The following is a 20268-nucleotide window of genomic DNA, read 5'->3' as shown; positions in this document are numbered from 1 at the left end:
ATCAATATTTCTATTGACACAAAACCCATTTTTGGTAGTTTGTTATTGTTTACAAATTCAGGAACATGAAGCCGATTTAAAAATTGATAATTAAAATAAATATATATAAAATAAAATAAATGACTATTATGAATATTGCATAAAAGGAATAACAAAATAATTTGAATATTTAATTGTAAATAATTTGTTACACTGCCATCATGTGTTTCTTCTGTCTGGTTATAACTGATCAAACATTTTTTTAATAATTCAAAACTAAATTTGGGGTAGAAGTCACATGCCCTACCAAAAGTCATAAGTCAATACTTTTGGTTTTGATTATGTTGACAACCACATATGTCTGGCAGTTTAATGAGCGTCAACATAAACAGCCTTCAATAAATACAATCAAGCCCTTAAATGGGCCAAATTAGCAGAGCATTACTGAGAGCCACTCCTTTATATGGTCATGGAGGAAGTGGAATATAGATTACAACAACATACCTCCGCTGCACCTTTCCACAAGCGGGAGGCTTCCTCCAGCTCAGTTAGTGGCCCCATTTCGGCGCTTTGGGAGCGGGTGTTGGCGGAGCGCTCCTGGGCCTGAGCCAGGGCCTCTGCTAGGCAGGACTGGGCCACGGGCTGGACCTTCTGCAGGGTCTGCGACAGGAACTGGAAGTGGACCTGCATCACTGTCAGGAAGCACCGACCCAGTACCTGGAAGGAAGAACGGCAAAATTAGCTTGCAAAATGAGGCTGTCGGATGCTTTGCGGAGCGCAGAAACACATCAGGAAAGAAAAGTAATTAGCTATTTATTGGAGTAGCTTCTTCGCAACATACCGTTATATTCACAGTGCAGAAAGGACAGGAGTCACTTCTCCCCACAACAATAAGACTTTATACCACATCATTGTAAATGCTGAAAAATGCATATATTGTATTGTAATTGTTTGGTGTGCTGTGTGTTACTATGGTGTTATTGTTCCTACTTTCCCTGTATTTTTTACTCTTTCATTCCATTTTTTATGAAGTCATGTTTACTTTTTGACCTGTTCCTGCTGTATGCTCATTTTACACTCCAGCTGTGGAATTCACAGGAATTCATTTACCAATACTTAATGCATGTTGTACAATCTGGGGCATGTACCGTATGTATTTGTTGGAGGTCAAAATTAAAAGATTTTATGATCCAAATTGTATGCAGACACCTTGACAACAAGTCTTTTTAATGCCGCTATTAATTGTTGCGAGGACGGTCGCCACTTTAAGCCTATTTTGTTGTCCCACTATCGGAAAACAAGAAACAGGACACCCTCCAGTTACCCACGGTGACAGCTTTTCTTTTTCACGTAGCTGCTGAAAATATCTCAGGGTAGTAAAAGACCAGAGACAAGTTGACTCACTTCTGAAGGGGGCCACAGGTCACAGTTATGTTTAGTTAGACAAAACGCAAGGATAGTAGGCGGGGCCCGCGTAACTAGTAAAGCAAAAATATTTATCTGAACAGAAGAAACTGGAAATATATACATATACATATATATATATATATATACACATATACACACATATATATATACATATACACACATATATACATGATCGATATATATATATATATATATATATATATATATATATATATATATATATATATATATATATATATATATACATACATACACATAAGTATGTATACATATATTTGAGATACATAACCCATGAGAATGTGCATGTTTGTATGTCAACTGCACTGAGAAGTATACTAAAGTACAAACTATACTAAACTTGTTTTATGAGTAAATACCCTATAAAGTATACAATAAAATGCACGTTGCTGATTTATGAACTTGCTTTTTTGCCTTTGCCATTGCCTGAAGGAGCAGCCAACACAATCGCAAATAACAGTAAATGCGCCAATTAATGCCTCTTTTCAGATTACCCTAGACAGGGTATGCAATGATAAGCTCTGTAAAACTCCCGACGGTTAGTAAAATTGAAATTATTGAAAAACTGTGATTGATAACTGCAGTTTGGTAAATTCACTGACTGACTCGTGTCAGCTTGCTAGCTTAAATGCTAACATGAAAACAAGAAATACTAACGTGTTTCCCCATCAAGAAAGACCATTACCTAATCTAAACGTATATATGTATAATATACATATATAATAATGTATTTGTTACGCACTTTATTTAAATACATCTTAAAAGTACTACAGTACAAACCAATATTTGAAACAATAAAAGCTTAGCCCATAAAAGAGACAAAATACTAAGACTAAAACACTATCAGTGAAGCATAAGAAACACAGAACATGCTAAATAGTAGATTTTTTAACAAGTCTATTTAATTTAGTTTACAGTGTATAAGTACTTTCTGAGCACATTCAACAATACCACGATAGTAATGATAACCTGATAACTTTGTTCACAATAATCATGATAGGGAATTTTCATATTGTTACATGCCAACCCCAGATGCAAAAAAACCCCATAAAAACACGAGTCTCTGATTTGCTGTGGCTGCAGGCAACCTCCTGCTATATATCCCTTCACCCCCTTCTACACACACAAGCTGCCAATACTTTTTTTTGAATCAGAGGCGCACATCCAAATGTGACAATCTTCACCAATTATATATGGCACATCTTGAATACAGCAACACTCATCTTGTATTATTTTATCCAATACTTGCTGCATATACGTAATGTTTTCCCTTAAATGCATTCCCTGGGAATAAAATGTGCGCGCCAAATAAGAGTACAAAAAAAAAAAATCAGGCTTTGATTTCTTTCATGCAGCCACAGATAGGATGCACATGTATGTCATCATTCTAACAGCTTGAGCGTACAAGCCAACAGGACTACATGCAAATGTTACGAATCCATGTGCAGCAACAACAAAAAAACATGACACAGCTACAGATAATGGAGAACACATGTGATTGGTTGCGGCGTATCCTAAAGAGCCGTGGAAAATATGAGGAAGAAAGAAAGGGGGGAGAAAAAAAACTACACAGCCAGGGCAGCACAGGCCTCTTTAGCCCAAATAAGGCAAATCATGAAGCCATCTACATTTTTATCCCGAAGATTTTGTGAGAACACCTGCACTATTACTGCTGTGACTCCAGGAAAGACATGCAGATGCATGCAGCTCGAGAGCAACTTTTATCGTTAGCAGATGGCTGCTCTACTTCCTCAAGAGTGGTTGGCTTTTATAGTTTTTCATTTAAAGACTTTGAATTATTAATTAATTTTACATTTTGCAAAGGTATCTGGGACCTTACAATTTCCGGGGGTGGGGGGAGAACCTACATTTCCATTATTTCCTGTATGTATTAACTAGGGCTGCAACAACTAATCGATTAAATCGATTAAAATCGATTATAAAAATAGTTGGTGATTAATTTAGTCATCGATTTGTTGGATCTATGCTATGCGCATGCATAGCATTTAAAAAAAAACTTTTATTCATAAACTGCGACATTTACAAACAGCTGAGAAACAATAATCAAAATAATAGGGGTGTAACGGTACGTGTATTTGTATCGAACAGTTTCGGTACGGGGGTTTCGTTTTGGTGCGGAGGTGTGCCGAACGAGTTTCCACACGGACATTTTAAGTAGCGTACTGCACGTTGTGTAAACAATACTCAAAATGCCGGACATTTGAGGCATTTAAGAAACTCCGCCCTGACAGCTCCGCAAAAGAGGACATGTCCGGTGAAAAGAGGACGTATGGTCAGTCTATCGTAGCCCGTTAGCTGCTAGTATGCTAGCAAAAGAGGACTAGCAGCGACCGGTTTCACCGGACGTGAAACCGGGCTAGGTCCTGACCATACGTTCTCTTTTCACCGGACATGTCCTCTTTTGCGGGGCTGTCGGGCGGTGTTTCTTAAATGCCTCAAATGTCCGGCATTTTGAGTTAGGGTTGCGTGTATTTTCAATGTATGTTCAGGGTTAAGAAGGTTAAAAACACAACAAATTGTGCGTGCAGCAGCATTGGTGAGGGAGGGGCAGTGACAGAGAGAGCGAGAGAGTTGTGATAAATGCGCATGCGTCGTCAGGCTCTGCTTTTTATCGATAGATTTATCGATTTAATTTGTTATCTATAGCAGGGGTGTCAAAAGTGTGCATTTTTGTAACATTTTCCTTGTTTTATTTGGCAAGTTGAAAGAACATGGCGCCAGTTTGCTGTTTTTTTTCAATAAAATACTGGAAAGGATAGAAATGTAGTTTGTCTTTTTGATCAGATTATTAATCGAAGTAATAATCGACAGATTAATCGATTATCAAATTAATCGTTAGTTGCAGCCCTAGTATTAACGTAACAGTGATGTAACCGTACAACATATTAAACAGTGTATCTTTTCAATAGAAAATTCTGGTAATTAGAGAAGGCGGGGGTCGTACGCCTCCATACACGAACATTTTGCGGGTTACAATTTTGACAATGGAGCAAAATTGACACAATATCAAATCCAATACATATTTAAACCACAAAAGTGTATAAATGTAGATTAGAATCATCATAGGTCTCGTTTAAAGTACCAGTAGAGAGGAAAAACCAGTTGACTTCGTATGCTTAATTGTGTTTCATTGTATCCATTAAACCATGTCCAATTGTTTTTACAATCCGCAAAGTATGTGATAATACCGTCTAAACATCACAAAATGCCACAAATTCAGTCAGTCATTTTGACTATTCCGCTCCAAATACCTTCGGCTATTTTCGAGATTGAAATCACTGGAGGAACGCTTCTGCACTCTGACTATAGTAGCAGATCAGTCATATAAAATACGCAAACATTACAAAGACATGTAGAAAGAGATGTGCTGTCTATCTATCGTTCATAATCCCTATATAAGACATGAACAAATGTTTTTTCCAATATGCAATTTGTTGTTCTTATAGCCAGACCTGTTTGTTTACTGAAGGCAACAGTTGAAGCCAAAACCCTCAGGTACGGAGTAAACACACAGGCCTGACTATAAGAATAAAAAATTGCATAATTTTTTTAAGACCTAATGAACCTCTTTAGGTCTTTTTTTAATGTTTTTTTATGCATTCTAAGTGGTAAATAAAATAATACATAAAAAGTTTGCTAACATAACAATGGAGTCAATGGGGGCTCTCTATTTTGCCCACAAAACTCTCTAAATAACCATCCAAAAGTCGCAAACAATACTCTATTTACATCTCGTGACCTGAATATTAACCAAATATTAGTAATGTTGTAAGCGCTAACGCAGACAAAGTATTTTTAGCATTGATAACCGAGAGCCAACTATAGTTTATGCTGCACTGGACTCAAGGAGAGACTTAAATGTAATTATAAAATGAAACTGAAGATGGCAGTAATGCAAACTGCCGTAAATCTGTAAAGAAGAAGAAACGTATGCATCACTGCAGCATTGAACCGGCGATGTCTTGTTTGCTGCCGTTCTACTACTACTGCATTGCCTCTCAATTCTAGATTATAAATCATGCCTCTCGATTTAGTCATGAATCTACAAATTGTTGATCTGTGGCATTCAATTTATACCCAGAGATGGAGACAAACGCACACAACCAAAGACAGTGTCTGCAACAACTTTTTAAACCCTTCGTCGTGTGGATTAAAATTAATTTGTCATCTTGACCGGAAGATATGGACATCCTATCAGTTAGCATCACAGTGAGAGCAGACATTGTACAGTAAGTGATCATTTCATTATGTTTATATTTTTTGTTTAGCACTTAGCAATACCGCTACATGATGCTTAGTGTTTCACTAAAGCTGCATCTGTTGAGCAGAGCTTCTAAAACTTGTAGCTCATAACTCCTTATATTAAGGATCAAAAATATAATTTTCTGGGCCATCATGTGTCCCAAAGTAATCTTTATTGGCTCCCACAAAGTCTGCATGATTTGCAGGATATGCTGTTACTACTTTTACATCACCCGATCACATGACTGGCTTCCCCCTTATCTCTCAAAATGGCTCGGGAATCTCCGTGAGATTGACACTATTTTGATCATATCTATTTACTCGGGAACGTTGTAAGTCTTTTGGTGTCATAAATTAGATGTATATGATTAGAGCTGCAATATAGAGGCAACTTGTTTTTCCACTCTACTGGTACTTTAAGGCGTCATGGGAGTGAACACAACGTACTATCACACAGGTAACACTAGTTGACATTCATTTACATAAGCAAGCACATAACTGCATCGGCATTTTGTCGCACACACACACACAACGCTTGTGGTAGCGCAACTTGACTAGTGCAAGCAATTATGATGTCACACTGAAGTTGGCATTTTATCCCTTTGTAGTTACTATGTGATTCCCTGACAAACGCTGTCGAAATTACTGAGTACATTCTTGAGTAATGGAGTGCGTTCTGCAGCCGTGTAGTAATCTTAAACTTTCAACTACCGCAGATTCTTCATATTTGGTTTCGGATCATTTAAAGCCATAGTCTTCAACTACCTCTTTTAGAGTTTAAAAGTAAAACATGCATATTTAACAAAAGGAGTGATTCTGAGCACAAGGGAGCCCTACGCTGACTTGACATGGGGGCCGGGGTGCGGTGGGGATTGCTTTGCAAGCAGCTTTGACCTGAAATATCAGGGGGTTAAGGAAAGAAAGGAAAACCAAAAAAAGGAAGGAGGAAAGCCTCACATACCACAACTCCCTCGTCTTACAATTGTATTTTTTTCTCTCTCTCTGACGACCTCATAGTACAAACTGCTGCCAGACTGCATTCTTCCGCTGTGAGCAGACAAAAAGGAAAACCTCCTTTTCAGTCACAAATACACTGTGGCGAAAGGACTTCCTGAATTAGCATGCTGTTAGAATGTTGTTGATCGTACGGATTCACTAGTACAAGTAACGGCAAAAGTCCTCTGGGGTTACCTCGATGTTTTTGTGCGCATATGATTCACTTTGCAAACATTACATTAGGTAAGAACAACTAAACCACAGCAATAAGAGTCTCTGTCAAGAATCAGACGTATCATAGGTTTGCTTTCCGGCTTTAACAAATGTACCTCTATGCCCATCGCCAGACAGCACACTTGTGCCAAGCCCTGCGGTCGAAAATCTCACCAACTCGGGGTTCCTCTAATATTCATGCTTGCATATCTGAGACCACAGAGAGTCGCATGTGCTGCGCAAGTGTTTCCTGTTTTGGGAAAAAGCCACATCCACAGTGGGTGCAGTTCTCTCGACCTGTGTCTCTTGGACCACAACTGCCAAACACATGTCAGGGCATTATGAGAATACTGAAAATGCTGCAAGATTGCCAGTTTGTAGTGCAAAGCTCACCTGTTGCACACTGCTTCAGTTCCCAGCCAAAGTGAAAACGTCCCACATCTTAAGTACGACTCAAAAGTCTCACTATAGTGTAATAGAAGTAAGTAAAAACAGCTTTCATGCAGGAATTAGATAGTTTAAAAGAGCTCAAGTAAGCCTTACTGGGAACACAATTAAGTGGGTGTGTAGCTTTTATGCTAAAGAGCTGCGTTTATCCACGCCTGTCTCCAAGAACTATACATGCTTTTGCCGTTTATTTCAGAAAAATGTTTTTCTTTAGGTGTGCATTGGGCACTTGTAATGTGGATGCACAATATCCAGAGAGATTACGTTCCCATTTCCAAAACCGAAGACAATATATGAGAAATGTCTTTGTTGGATCAAAGTGAGCATTTTCAATTGAATGTGAAGAACATCAACAAGTACAAGACTGTTTGAAGGTTAGTTCAGTAATCCAATAGTTGCAGCTTTAAGTCCATAAATACAAAGGATTACACAATTTACTGATAGTTGACGACCCATAGGCCTACTGAAGAAATATATTGTTTTTTTATGAATGGTAAACAAAAACTAGCTTACCGGTATTGTAGAAGATGTTTGCTTTGTCAACGCAACATATGTTTGTAGTTACATGCCAACTGAAGAAATGCATTGTTTTTTACATAACTTCTCTCCTATAATATCTATCAGGTTAATTAGGGTTAGTAACAAATTTACCCAAAGTAATCTATTTTTCCTGTTAAATTTGAATGTGTAGTCTATGTGGCGACTGAATGTTCTGCATTGAGCACCAACACTTTGCATCAACACTCACATTACAATTTCCTACCATATGAAACACAAATTTAATGTAAGTGTAGCCTTGGGTAAAGTAGTTTAGCACCCTCTTAGGTGATAACTGCGACAGATTTTCAGCAGCAGAGAGGAAAGATATACTCATTTTGTCTGAAATGTGAGCAAACAATTGCTTATCTTCCACAATTGTTTTTACAAAAATGTGGCAAAATTGGCACTTTAACCCCTTTTTAACATATACACTCCAACTCTGCACTTGTCCAACAAAACATACACCATGTCACATTGCATGTCACAACATCGCATAAAGGAGGACACACACATTAGCAAAACTAGCACAGCTATGTGAGCTACAGTGCTAACATTTCGCTCACATTTTAATAGCAACATCATGCTAGGTTAGCCTATTTACTACTGACAGACAAAATGATCAACAACTCCGACAACTGTCGCTGACTGACCAATAACTGGCACAGCTCCAGGTTTTATTTCAAGATGTGTAGGAAAGCTTGTTTTTTTTCAACAATTCTGTCTGCGACTCATCTATCTATGCGTGAGTCACAGGTGCTACCATGTCCATGAGGAAGGATTTTTCCTTCATGGCCTCATGAAAACCCACAACATCAAGAGCGACCGCTCCTCTCTCAAAAATGAAGCACACAAGTGAGAGAGATGATTGAGTTTTCTCTTGTTTGGTGATCATAAACAGGCTCTGGGAACACGACTGTTACATCATCATCAGAAAGTAAATTTCGCAGAATGGTTTGAAAGGAGCCAAAGCAAATAGGAAAAGGTGATGTTAGACACATGAAAGGTTACGTTCAAATTTCATGGGGTTGGAATCCTGCGCAGTGTAAAGATTGTGTAGAATTCGACGTGTTTTTCACATGTCAGCCTCAGGTCCTCGCACCACCTTAACACCAGACGGAAGCTCGAGTTCGAAAACACTGATTCATCAAGTCAGCCATCTGACAAGAGTGCAGCCACGCATCATAGCATGTTAGCGCCGAGGCTAGAAGATGCGTGAAGGCTAAAAATGAATTGTGATGACTAAGGATGCCATGCTTTTAACAGCAGCCTGTGGTTCGGGATGACTGAACACACTCGGTTTTAAAAAGTAAACAAGTAGATGTTTTGTCATCGAGGAAATGCTGACAATGAAGCAGTGTAATAATCATGATGTGCAGAAAAAAATACCAGATTTTCTTAGGCAGCAGCCTCCATTCTAAGACCAAGCTCCAATTAATGGTGCAATGACCACCTGCTTATCAATTCATAATGATTTGATTAATTTCGCTCTGCACTAAAACAATGAAAATGTCTCAACTCTGTTAAAAAACACAAACACTATTATTTTTTCATTACCAAACAACTTCAAACATTTTATACATTAACTATAATCAAGACTGTTTCAAAAGTCTATTTTAAAATTAAAAAGGAAGTGCAAGTGAAAGTGTGCTTGTATTGCACTATACCATCACTGCAAATTACATTAAGGTATGTTTTCATTCAGTGCAAAAATAATAACAGTAAATATGTAAGCATTTTTTCTCACTCTTATCACAGCGATTTTATTGTGAAGGCCAGAAGTGGGCTTTTAATTTTTCAGGCGCACTTGACAAGAGTGCTGTGATGAACGGAGATGAACATGAAAAATAAAGGAATATAGTCAATTTTATACCATGTGAATAAATATTGCTAAATTTAAAATATATGTAAAATACATCGATCCATAATCGATTAAATCAAACATTTTTCTCAGCCTTGCCCAGATACAACTTTTTTTAAACTTCTGATACAATACTAGTATTGCCAATACTGATCTGATACGATATCAGCAAGAATCATTACTTTGTACTGTGGCATGTTAGAAAAGGCTTAAACAAAATTGAATTATTGAAAGAACAATGTTCGGTATTAAAATAAAACTACACATCTATCTATTATTAAAGTTAAAGTACCAATGATTGTCACACACACACTAGGTGTGGCAAAATTTGTCCTCTGCATTTGACCCATCCCCTTGTTCACCCCCTGGGAGGTGAGGGGAGCAGTGGGCAGCAGCGGTACCGCGCACCAACTGGAATAGACTTGACTTGAATACTGTCCAAGTTGAAGTAAAGTGGTAATTGTTTTTTGTTCTCTAAGTCAGGCTCATGACTAAGTAAGTTGAATGATGCTACTGGATACTTTATAATATGCTCCTGACCTTGGAGACTTTGTGTATGTGTATACATAAGATGTTACTACCACTATAACGATGTGATACTTCTTTAGAGTGACAAATGTGGTGTTTTATAAGGACACTTATTCCGCATGTCTAGCTATTTTGTGTTTAGCTGCTAGCTCCTTGTAGCCTATAACCTACCATGTTTACCTTTTGTAAAAAACTTGACTAAAATACAATAAAATACCAACATTGGGTGCTTATCGGAGGACATTTATATGTTAGCTGGCTGTTGAACTTTACACAAGTAAACACGCCGCTGAACCGCCTGTATCAGAGCGCTTACATCAGAGATTTTAGATTCAAGCTGATATAATCCGAGACAAATTTTTCTGCTAATATCGGACCGATATCAAGATCAGACCAGGACACCCAACTTTATCATAAACGCACAATGCCTGCACATTAAATGTGGCACCTGTACAGCTTAAGTTTTCAGTAGTTAAAAAAAAAATATATTCCATATATTACAGATCAAAGCCAATGTGAATAAATTATTGTTGTCCTCAGGATAACAATAATTTATTCGATAAACGGTATAAGGATAGACTGCAGTAAAACTTCATTTTCAGAGGGCACGTACCTCAACATCTTGCAGGTTGAAGTCATTCTGATCCTTGAAGTTGGCGGCCCCCGCACTCAGCTCCATGAGCATCTTGGCGATCTCCGGCTTGATGGCCGCCGTCAGCCTGCTGGCCGCCTCCATGACGTGTTCCTGCACGTCCTTCAGTTGCATAGCTGCTTTGGAGTAGTGAGAGTTCCTGAACACGCTGCTGAACAGGTCTGTGAGGAAGGCGCTGGCCCGGCAGAACACATTGAGGGCGTCCAGGTACTTGGAGATGCCTTGCTGGATGTCTGCGACCGCAGTGGTGGCGGCGGAGGAGGAGGAGGAGGATGAGGGGGGAGGCAGGTGGCAGCCGCTGGGCATGCCCATGGGCGAAGAGGCCGAGCAAGAGGAGGCCAAGGAGGCGCTGAGGGTGCGGCTCAACTCAGGCATCTGGTACTGCTGGTGCTGTTGTACTTTCTGCTTGGACCCGCCGAGCAAAAAGCGACGCTTGTAGTCCATTTTACTTTGCTGCGCACTGCAACAATACATAGGTGGTGCACCGGCACCGGAAGATCCTGTTTCTGTTTGGCTTCCCCACAAAGTGCTCTCGACTGCAGCTGAAATCACTTTGAACACAGTCCTGAAACTGTCCAGGTCATGTAAAAAGACAGCTGAAGGATTTCGCCTGCCAGAGGCTCATCTCAGTGTGTCAGATGGAGACCAAAGCGGGAGTGGCTGAGGTCGGAGGGCAACCAGGCAGGCTTGGGAGCCGAAGTGAAGTGCTTACATGCAGCCCAGCTGCAAATCCGTCAGGCGGAGCGTGATCCTGTTCCAGCCTCAAACAAACTAGTAGTGCTAAAACCAGTACTAGAGTCAAGCTTTAAAGTGCATTAGCCTTCCTTCAGAATGGAGCAAAAGATCATTCTTCATACAGTCGACAGTATAAACGTGTGTTTGTACATATATAAACCTCTACCACACTTCACTAATCAAAGTAGAAAATAATTTCCCAGGTTTAAAGCAAAAATGAGCAAAACAAAACACTGGTCAACAGCATGAAGAGCAAAAGGTTATAAAAGTTAAAAAAAAAAAAAAGGAAAAAAAAAAAGATGCTTGATTCTGGTGATGAGGCTCAGGCTCTGGTAGAGACGGATCCAGTCCGTCTCAAGATGCTCCTCTCAAAAGGCCAACTCGGCTCCGTGTGTCCCCTCCCACTGCCGGCTTCCTGCTTTTCCCGTCCGAGAGCCGGGCTGAGGTAGGTGGAACTCGCCGCGGAAAGAAATGTGCTTCCAAATGACGCCGCTCTCTGCGGATGCAGATTACAAGTGGCAAGCGCACAAATGTATCTGTAAGGCCTCTAGGTCATTTCCTAAGAGAGGAAAAGGGCAGAGACAAAGAAGAGGGGAAGGTTATCAACACGTCAACGCCACGGCCATAAACTGAGCTGCCTTTAACAGCATCAAAACATGAAGCTCATATGATCCTAAATGAATGTGAAACAAAAGGTGTCCATGAAAATATGTTTACGTTTGAGGACCATAACAGTGAAAGTCAGGCATCAGATCTTCCTTTAGAAGATCCAGTATTGACTTCTTCATGTTTCTATATTGGAAAGGAGACCCATTTTATCAGAGAGATTGAGAGTAGCAAGAAAACAGACCGTGGAGTGCAACATCCAAACGTAAGCAAATGTTAGCATGCAGTGTGTCAAAATACAGTTGTAGTGCTGCCGGCGTTTCAGGTGGCTTATAAGGCTTGATGCTTTGAAGCTCAATCATTTTTTTCCCTCTCGCGGATTGTTTGCAGAACATTTGGTGCAAATAGTACCCAAAAAGTCCCACACAATCAACACCATGTTTGTTTACAGCAGTGCTTTTACTTTTTTTGTGGTATGCCCCTTTTGTAATGCATGGTCCTTTCGGTGATGGGAATTTCTGTGTAAATACAAAGACTTGAATGTAAAACCTGATATACCTTCAATAACTCAACTATAGAATACCTCTAATAACTTAAGCGCAGAATCAATGATTGTGCACAAAGTGTCTTTCACGTATGTCATTGGTTCTCAATTATTTTCTGTCACGCCCCCTCTGGGAGACCAAAAAAAAAATGTTCGAACATCCCCTGAATTGAAATCCTAATGAGAACCTGGCAATATGTATTTATTCATCATAACCTCGTATTGTCAAAGAATGAAAAAAGACGCTAATACTGGAAGTCCCTTGCTTCTCAGACCCACCCCACCGCGCACCCCCAGGGGGCCCCGCACTACTAATTGGGAAGCACTGGTTTACAGTGAACTGAGAAGGAGTTTACAATGATTGGTAGGAACAAAGAAGTGCTTGATTTTCTTGCCCTAATCCACCTACAGCACAGTAAGAGTAATCTTGCCTAATTAGTGTGTTGATTTAGTTTTAAAGGTAATCGGGTTTATCGGTATGATGTCATAATTCCTGCCCAATATTTTTCTATTCAATATTCATTGTGCACCTTCAGCCTAGCTATTCTGTTTGTTCAACAAATGCAAAGAGACCGGTGTTTTTTTTTTAAAAATTTTTTTTTAGAAAATGCATTCATAAGTGAATTCTGATGTGCTCTTGAGATGCATAGAAAACAAAATGACTTGAGCCACAGCCTAATAAAATGGTGGAGGAATCATGAGAGTTTATTTTGTATGTCATGTCTAGCCATGTATTCTCAACTGTTAAAGACGTTGCCATGGCGTATTTAGTCAACTGGTACTGGCTAAGATCAGCCATTTAATATTATTCCCAACGGTTGACCAAAATGGTACTACAATGATACTAGGTATGTAACGGAATGAAAATTTAAATTCACGATTATTGTCACGCAAATGATCACGGTTATTATTATCAAGGTACTGTTTAATATGATAAAAAAAAAGTACTCATACATACCTATAATTAACTTTTATTGAATAAGTTAAATCTGTTATATAATAATATTGGCGTAGCTATTTAAGAGTCATATTTTCATTTGAGTGTTTCAGTAATTTTTCTGTTCTTTTATTTTGGAAAGGTTTGTGTTTTTTTTATAACAATGAAAAACCTGCGCGTAATGGCCGTTTTTTTGTGGCGTCACGCAAATGTACTTCCCGTTGTCATATTCCTCGAGTATCTATCGAAAGCACAGCGTTAGTTGCTCAGACAGTAATGTGTTTATATAGGTTTAGATTGAGGAATGTTGTTTTTCCAATGGGGAAAGACGTTAATGTCTCTTGTTTTAATGTAAGCAGCCAAGCTAGCTAGTGCCAACTTGCTTCTCTCCTAAATGAACTGTGTCACTGGGCCGTGAGTTTATAAAAGTGTTATTAATCACAGTTTCACGATAGCTTTAATTTAGAAAGGTAATACTAACCCTGGGAAGTTTTATTGCGGTAATGCGGTTTATCATTATACCGTTTATCGTTACATCTGGTGAACTCTGTATTAAAATATTAGTTAAGTTGTGCAGAAAACTGCTGTGACTTGAAGCTTCACATTTCTAGACGATGACCGCGTGAGTCTGTGTCAAAGTTGAGCAGCTGCAAATGACAATTTTTTCCAAGGAGCCATTGTCAGGACGACACTGAGCGACACATTGTAACAGTGCTCACAATCGTCTTACTCAAAAAGACAAAAGCCATACATGGCTAGTCTTCCGTACTGGACTATAAATGTGTTTGTCGTTCCCACAAGTCGTGGAATAGCTGGAATCACAGTAATCGTACGGTATCACACATTTTTGTTATATGAACAGTTTCCGTCACAGCGGCGCTATCAGTCTGCAAAACAGACTTTGCTATCTGGCAGCAGCGCGCCGGAAGCGTCTGTGTTTTGAGATGTAGACTAACTTGCACAGGGTGGTGGGGAACACAGTGCCATCCCTGCGAGCTGCGTGCCTTCCATTACACACTGCATCCCGACAACATTCTGCTGACCTTCGGACCTCACTTCCTTTCCCAAACAGTGTGTGGCGCTTCCACCCTTGTCTGTCGCCGTGCGAGTGGAAAAAAAGAGGGCGGCGGGAAACCGGTGACCTCAGCATGGAGGGACAAAAGTGATGCTCTGTGCGCTTCCCCAAAACAGAAACGCAATTCACAGCTGCACAATGTGCGCTTACATGAAGGGAACAAGCAAAACTTGAAAAAGGTTGTAGTAAATTACAGTATTTTTCACCTCTGGGCCTCAGAGGTACCACAATAGTATATTGGAAGTGTGCTGTCCAAAATATAGCCTTGATGCTGGAATTTAGACCATTTAAAAGTGAGTTTGTGGGAACATGCCATTTAGTGTCTGTAGCATTAATGCTAATGGCCTATGTGGCTATTTTTACATGCCATATATCACATAAAATAACATAACATTAGGGAGTAGTATACAGGACAAGAAAACAACCATTTATGATAGGGATGCACAATAAATATTGGGCATATAATTATCGGGCCAATGTGTGGAATTATGATGTTTTACAGATACATTTGATAGCATAAAAAATAACTCTTATATAATTTAAAAAAAAACGCTCCAATGAAGCGAGTTCCCAGTCTTGAGAAGCAGGAAGTAATCGGTATTAGCTTGAAAAAAACAAGGCCGGCTTTTGATTTTACAGAATGTCCTTCCTCGCTGGTGTGTGGGTTTATTTAGCGAGGAGTGGGTCAGAGAAACAGAGCAGACAAGTGAGGGAGATGATAGATTTTTCTCACATTTGGTGTTCATAAACTGGCTTAAGGGACACATTACAAGATTTTACATAAACGGGGACCACGCCAGCTTGTAATTCAACATTTTGCCGCATTTTTTTTTAATTCCATTCCCGGTTCCACGTAGGGCTGGGCGATATATATCGATATACTCGATATATCGCGGGTTTGTCTCTGTGCGATATAGAAAATGACTATATCGTGATTAGGGTTGCAACAACTAATCGATTAAAAAAATAGTTGGCGATTAATTTAGTCATCAATTCGTTGGATCTATGCTATGAGCACGCGCAGAGGCTACCTTTTATTTTTTATTTTTTAATAAACCTTTATTTATAAACTGCAACATTTACAAACAGCTGAGAAACAATAATCAAAATAAGTATGGTGCCAGTATGCTGTTTTTTTCCCAATAAAATACTGGAAAGGATAGAAATGTAGTTTGTCTCTTATCAGATTATTAATCGATTAATCAAAGTAATAATCGACAGATTTATCGATTCAGGGGGTCCATCGTCTAGCGGTGGTTTGGCTTCAAGTGGGAATATGTCGAAATTACAACCGTAATTTGTCAAGTGTGGGGCAAAAGCGTTGCTACAAAAAGTTGCATTACTGCTAACATGTAGCATCATTTGAAAAGTCACCTGCTCAAGAATGAAGAGTGCTTGAAACTCTGCATGTCAACATCTCCGTTCGGTGCAACACCAACAAAATGCTGAGGCAACCATTTCCACATCAACACCGTATGAAAAAAATAGTCAACAACAGAAGGAGATAACATCCGCAGGAACCTACCACATAGCGAAGGACATACACTATTTGATTTCCTATTATGCAGCTCATTTTTATTTGACAGTTATTTAAATATCTTGTGTGAAATCATGCACAAAGGTGCACTTTATTTGTTTCAAACTATTGTAGTGGTGTTCTGTACAAAAAGTGCACTTTAATTTAATGTTGTTTTGATAAGTCATCTTACTGACATTGTTTTGAAATGTCTGACACTTTCTGTTTTGGAAATGACACGAATGTTTGTGCCACTGCTTAACTGTTTAATAAATACAGTTATGGTAAATTGACTTAGTTGAGATTTCCCTCTCTGTATGAAAGTTTAAAATGAGCATATATTAATGCAGTATGAACAAGAATGTTTTAATGTAGACACATAGAATCATCATACTGCTGTGATTATATGCATCAAGTGTTAATTCAAGGTTAAGGCAAAATATCGAGATATGTATTGTGTATTGTGACATGGCCTAAAAATATTGAGATATTAAAAAAAGGCCATATCGCCCAGCCCTAGTTCCACGTGAACTTTCCGAGCAGCCTAGACACAACTAATAAGCACGTAAACTGTAAATCTCAAAGGAGATTAGCGCCACAGGGAACCTGCCAGGTGGCCTCTCTGTCTTGCAGGTTGACATACTTCTATGTAGTGTTAGCTTGAGAGAGGCATTACCTAAGGCTAATCACTCAATATCTGAAAACTTTCACACAAGATACAGTCGGGTCAACTACCTACAAAAATGTAAGTTATGTTGTTGCCAATAGTCCAAAGCCCAGGACTTGATTCACAACTTAGTCACTCCACCTCAAAATTGGTTTGATACCCTCAATGTCCATCTTTATATGCGATATATCTGGGTTTCACACGTTTAATGTCCTAACTGCAGTGAGGCTCCAGAAATATCTACAAGTGGTTATTCCAGGAGAGAGCAGACGTCATAGAGCCGGCTGGCACCAAGCACCGTCCTCTAGCAGGCCCCACTGTATTGGAGATTGCACCAAAACAAAACACATGTGACGATGCATCCACTTTAGTAACAAGGACTCCAAAGTCATCCGCCCACAGCAGGGGACCCCTTTGGGGCTAATGTTAGCTCTCGCCATGTGCACGTACATGCAAGTACCAGCTGATGTGCTTCAACAGAACAAGAGTTTAAATTTCCTAAATCAAAAACTGCCTATTGCCCGAGACAGAAATGTAAAGCCAAGTATGCCATTGTGTACCTGTGACTCATACTTGGGAGTTGGGATGTATGTTTTAAGGAGTGCACTCTTTTTTTCTTGGCACTAGTAGGATTGTTGCTCGGTAACCAGCACTGAGCAGATGCACACACACCCGCAGATGCCCTAATAGACTGTGCAGCAATTAAGTTTCTATTGCTACACCAGCAGCTACTTTTGGATGCGCCGCCATTTTTGTGGCCGTCACATCGCGGTAAAGGTAGTTTTTATAGTGGCGGATGTGGCAGCTGCTACGCATGCTGACAGCTTCGTATCCGTCTGCCACCGCGAGCGAGGAAAAGGCTGGACACGGGGACGCTAGCGCCACAGTCCCGTATTAGCGCACTCGTGAAGTCTATTTCGGCTTCTGTGGGCATACAAAAAAAAAAAAAGCAGCTGCATGCTGGTCCATGCTGCACTGATCTTAGACGCTACTGATGGTTTAGCTTAGAAGGGGTGGGGGGACAGGGTTCTCCCTTACATCTGTTGCCAATGAAGCAAAGGAATGTATTTCCCCAGAACCCACCACTCACTTAATGTTGGTTGAAAAGGAACATAAAAAGAGCAAGCAGGCCAGGAGAAGCAGCAACACTGAAAAGTTTCTCCGTGTCAATGTCCATTGAAGAGACTCAAGACAAAACGGACATACGGTAGCAGTCCATTGAAAACCCTGCATCATCACTACATGACCATTTCAACAGTATAATAACTTGCGGTGTGCTGATACAACTTTGTCACTTCCAAAACAATATTAAAACAAATGACACGTACGTTTAGTATTTAGTAATGTGGACTGGACACTGGCCAAGTTAGTGGGCGGCCGAGAGTGGTTGCTTTGTTGGGTCTGCTCCTGTCTCTGGCCATGCTCTCTCCACCCCAGCAGACGATGGCGTGGAACACCGCAGAGGCCACCACAGTGTATAGGTTTCTTTTACTTTTTAGTCATAGCTGTATGTAGAAGTGGCTGGTTACATCAGCTCTGCTCTTTTAATGTCCTTTGTGTTCTTTGATGTTGGATGTTTCCCTCTTACACACATGTAAGAGGAATGTGTGCTATGGCTATGAGTTGTTTTTTTCCCTTGGCCTCATTCTGGAGCCCAGGCTTAGACCGTTTTTTTTTTCTCACCCCCTCATTGTTTACCTGTATCTCACCTTTTTTGTAAGGGGCGGGCGCCGTAAGTTGGCAGACCCGTCAGCGATCCTGTTCTGTCTCCCTGTAATGTTTGTCTGTTCTTGAATGGGATTGTGCTGAAAATTGTAATTTCCCCTTGGGGATAAATCAAGTATTTCTGATTCTGATGTTAGAAAAGAGTTGAGATTATGTAAACCGAACAATGGTAGGTTGAAAAACACTAACCAATTTATTAATAACTGTCTTAAAATAACGTATACAGTATTTAAAGGGGGACTGCAACTTTTTTTTTTCATTTTGCCTATCACTCACTATCCCTATTTAAGACAAGCACAAGCGTTTTTCTTTTTTTATGCATTATGCATTTTAATTTTAAATATTTGGCAAGTACGAGGTGGCTAACAATGCAGCTACTGCGCCCAAAAAGCACTCCAATCCAAAAAACGCTAACAATGCTCCATTTACATCTTTTGTCCTGCATATAAACTAAGTTTTAGCGATATTGGTATTACAAATGTTATAATACTATATCTTTTGGATGAGTTTGCTTACTGCAGGTGGAGCTGGGTGAATGTTTCCTGCGGTTTTAAGATATGAACCGGAAGTAGACGTGCCGTTCTGTCTTCTCATAGTCCATAGCGTTTCTACTCGTATTGTTCCTTCATTTATCACTCCAAGCAACGTTTGTAAGTTTGACAGTATTACTAAAACAATTCTCACTTACTAAACCTTTCCATGTGTCATGTCTGTAGGTGTGTTGTTATGCATATTTTTACGTGCTATTGTAGTGTAACGAAGCTAGGGTCATTAGCATTAGCTAATATGCAAACACGTTTACGAGTGTCTGCATTAGTAATACTACCTTACAATGGCATTCTGTTTGTAATGTTCCAGTTGCACAGATCCCTCAGTAGATTCACCAAAATGTCACTGTGGAGTTATTGGGTTTAGCTGATTGAAGACCTAGTTTCCGCAGCGAGTGGGTCCATGACAATGAATACGGTTTTGTTTGATCAGCCGTTTTACTGCCGTGTTACAGGCACCGTTTGGAAACAATTATGGTATGTAAATGTATAATATATTTCTGTCTAAACACAGTTACTAATTTCACAATGAATACATCTGCGGCTTATAGTCTGGTGCGGCTAATATATGGTGGAGGGATACATTTTTTCTGAAATTGAGTGAGTGCGGCTTATATATATATAGTCCGGAAAATACAGTAATAATTTGCAGTATGCTTAAAATGACCAAAACATGTAAATATGACATGTCATTATGAATATGCCCGTTACTACATTATATATAAAACGTCGGAGGTTTTTGGATGTTTAGTAGAGCGCTTTATAGGCAGAGTAGAGCCAATTGCATCACCTCCTTTGTTAGTTCGAATGCATAAAAAAGGAAAAAATGTGTTCTTGTCTCATATAAAGATTATCGATAGGAAAATTCCCCCCCAAAAAGTGCAGTTCCCCTTTAAAGGTTTTTTTTTTATAAATGTCCTATTTTCTGACATATAAATGTTGGATATTCGTGGTGAACAATGCAAATCATCAAATCAACTTCATGTATTTTGG

At 39.5% G+C, this 20268-nt stretch overlaps 1 protein-coding gene across 1 annotated transcript in view; it reads right to left on the bottom strand.

Moving 5' to 3' along the window:
- Positions 1 to 20268, bottom strand: part of garre1 (granule associated Rac and RHOG effector 1) — a 64991-nt gene that overhangs the window by 28185 nt on the left and 16538 nt on the right. Inside the window, exons 2-3 of the mRNA XM_061964570.2 lie at positions 10884 to 12216; positions 484 to 696 (exon numbers count right to left, since the gene is read on the bottom strand). Coding sequence (XP_061820554.2) covers positions 484 to 696; positions 10884 to 11396 — 726 coding nt within the window. The 5' untranslated portion in view covers positions 11397 to 12216. The remainder of the gene's footprint in view (positions 1 to 483; positions 697 to 10883; positions 12217 to 20268) is intronic.

Source organism: Nerophis lumbriciformis, linkage group LG06 (assembly GCF_033978685.3).
Source record: "Nerophis lumbriciformis linkage group LG06, RoL_Nlum_v2.1, whole genome shotgun sequence".
Classification (NCBI taxonomy): Eukaryota; Metazoa; Chordata; class Actinopteri; order Syngnathiformes; family Syngnathidae; genus Nerophis; species Nerophis lumbriciformis.
This window is presented reverse-complemented; position numbering and strand designations above follow the sequence as displayed.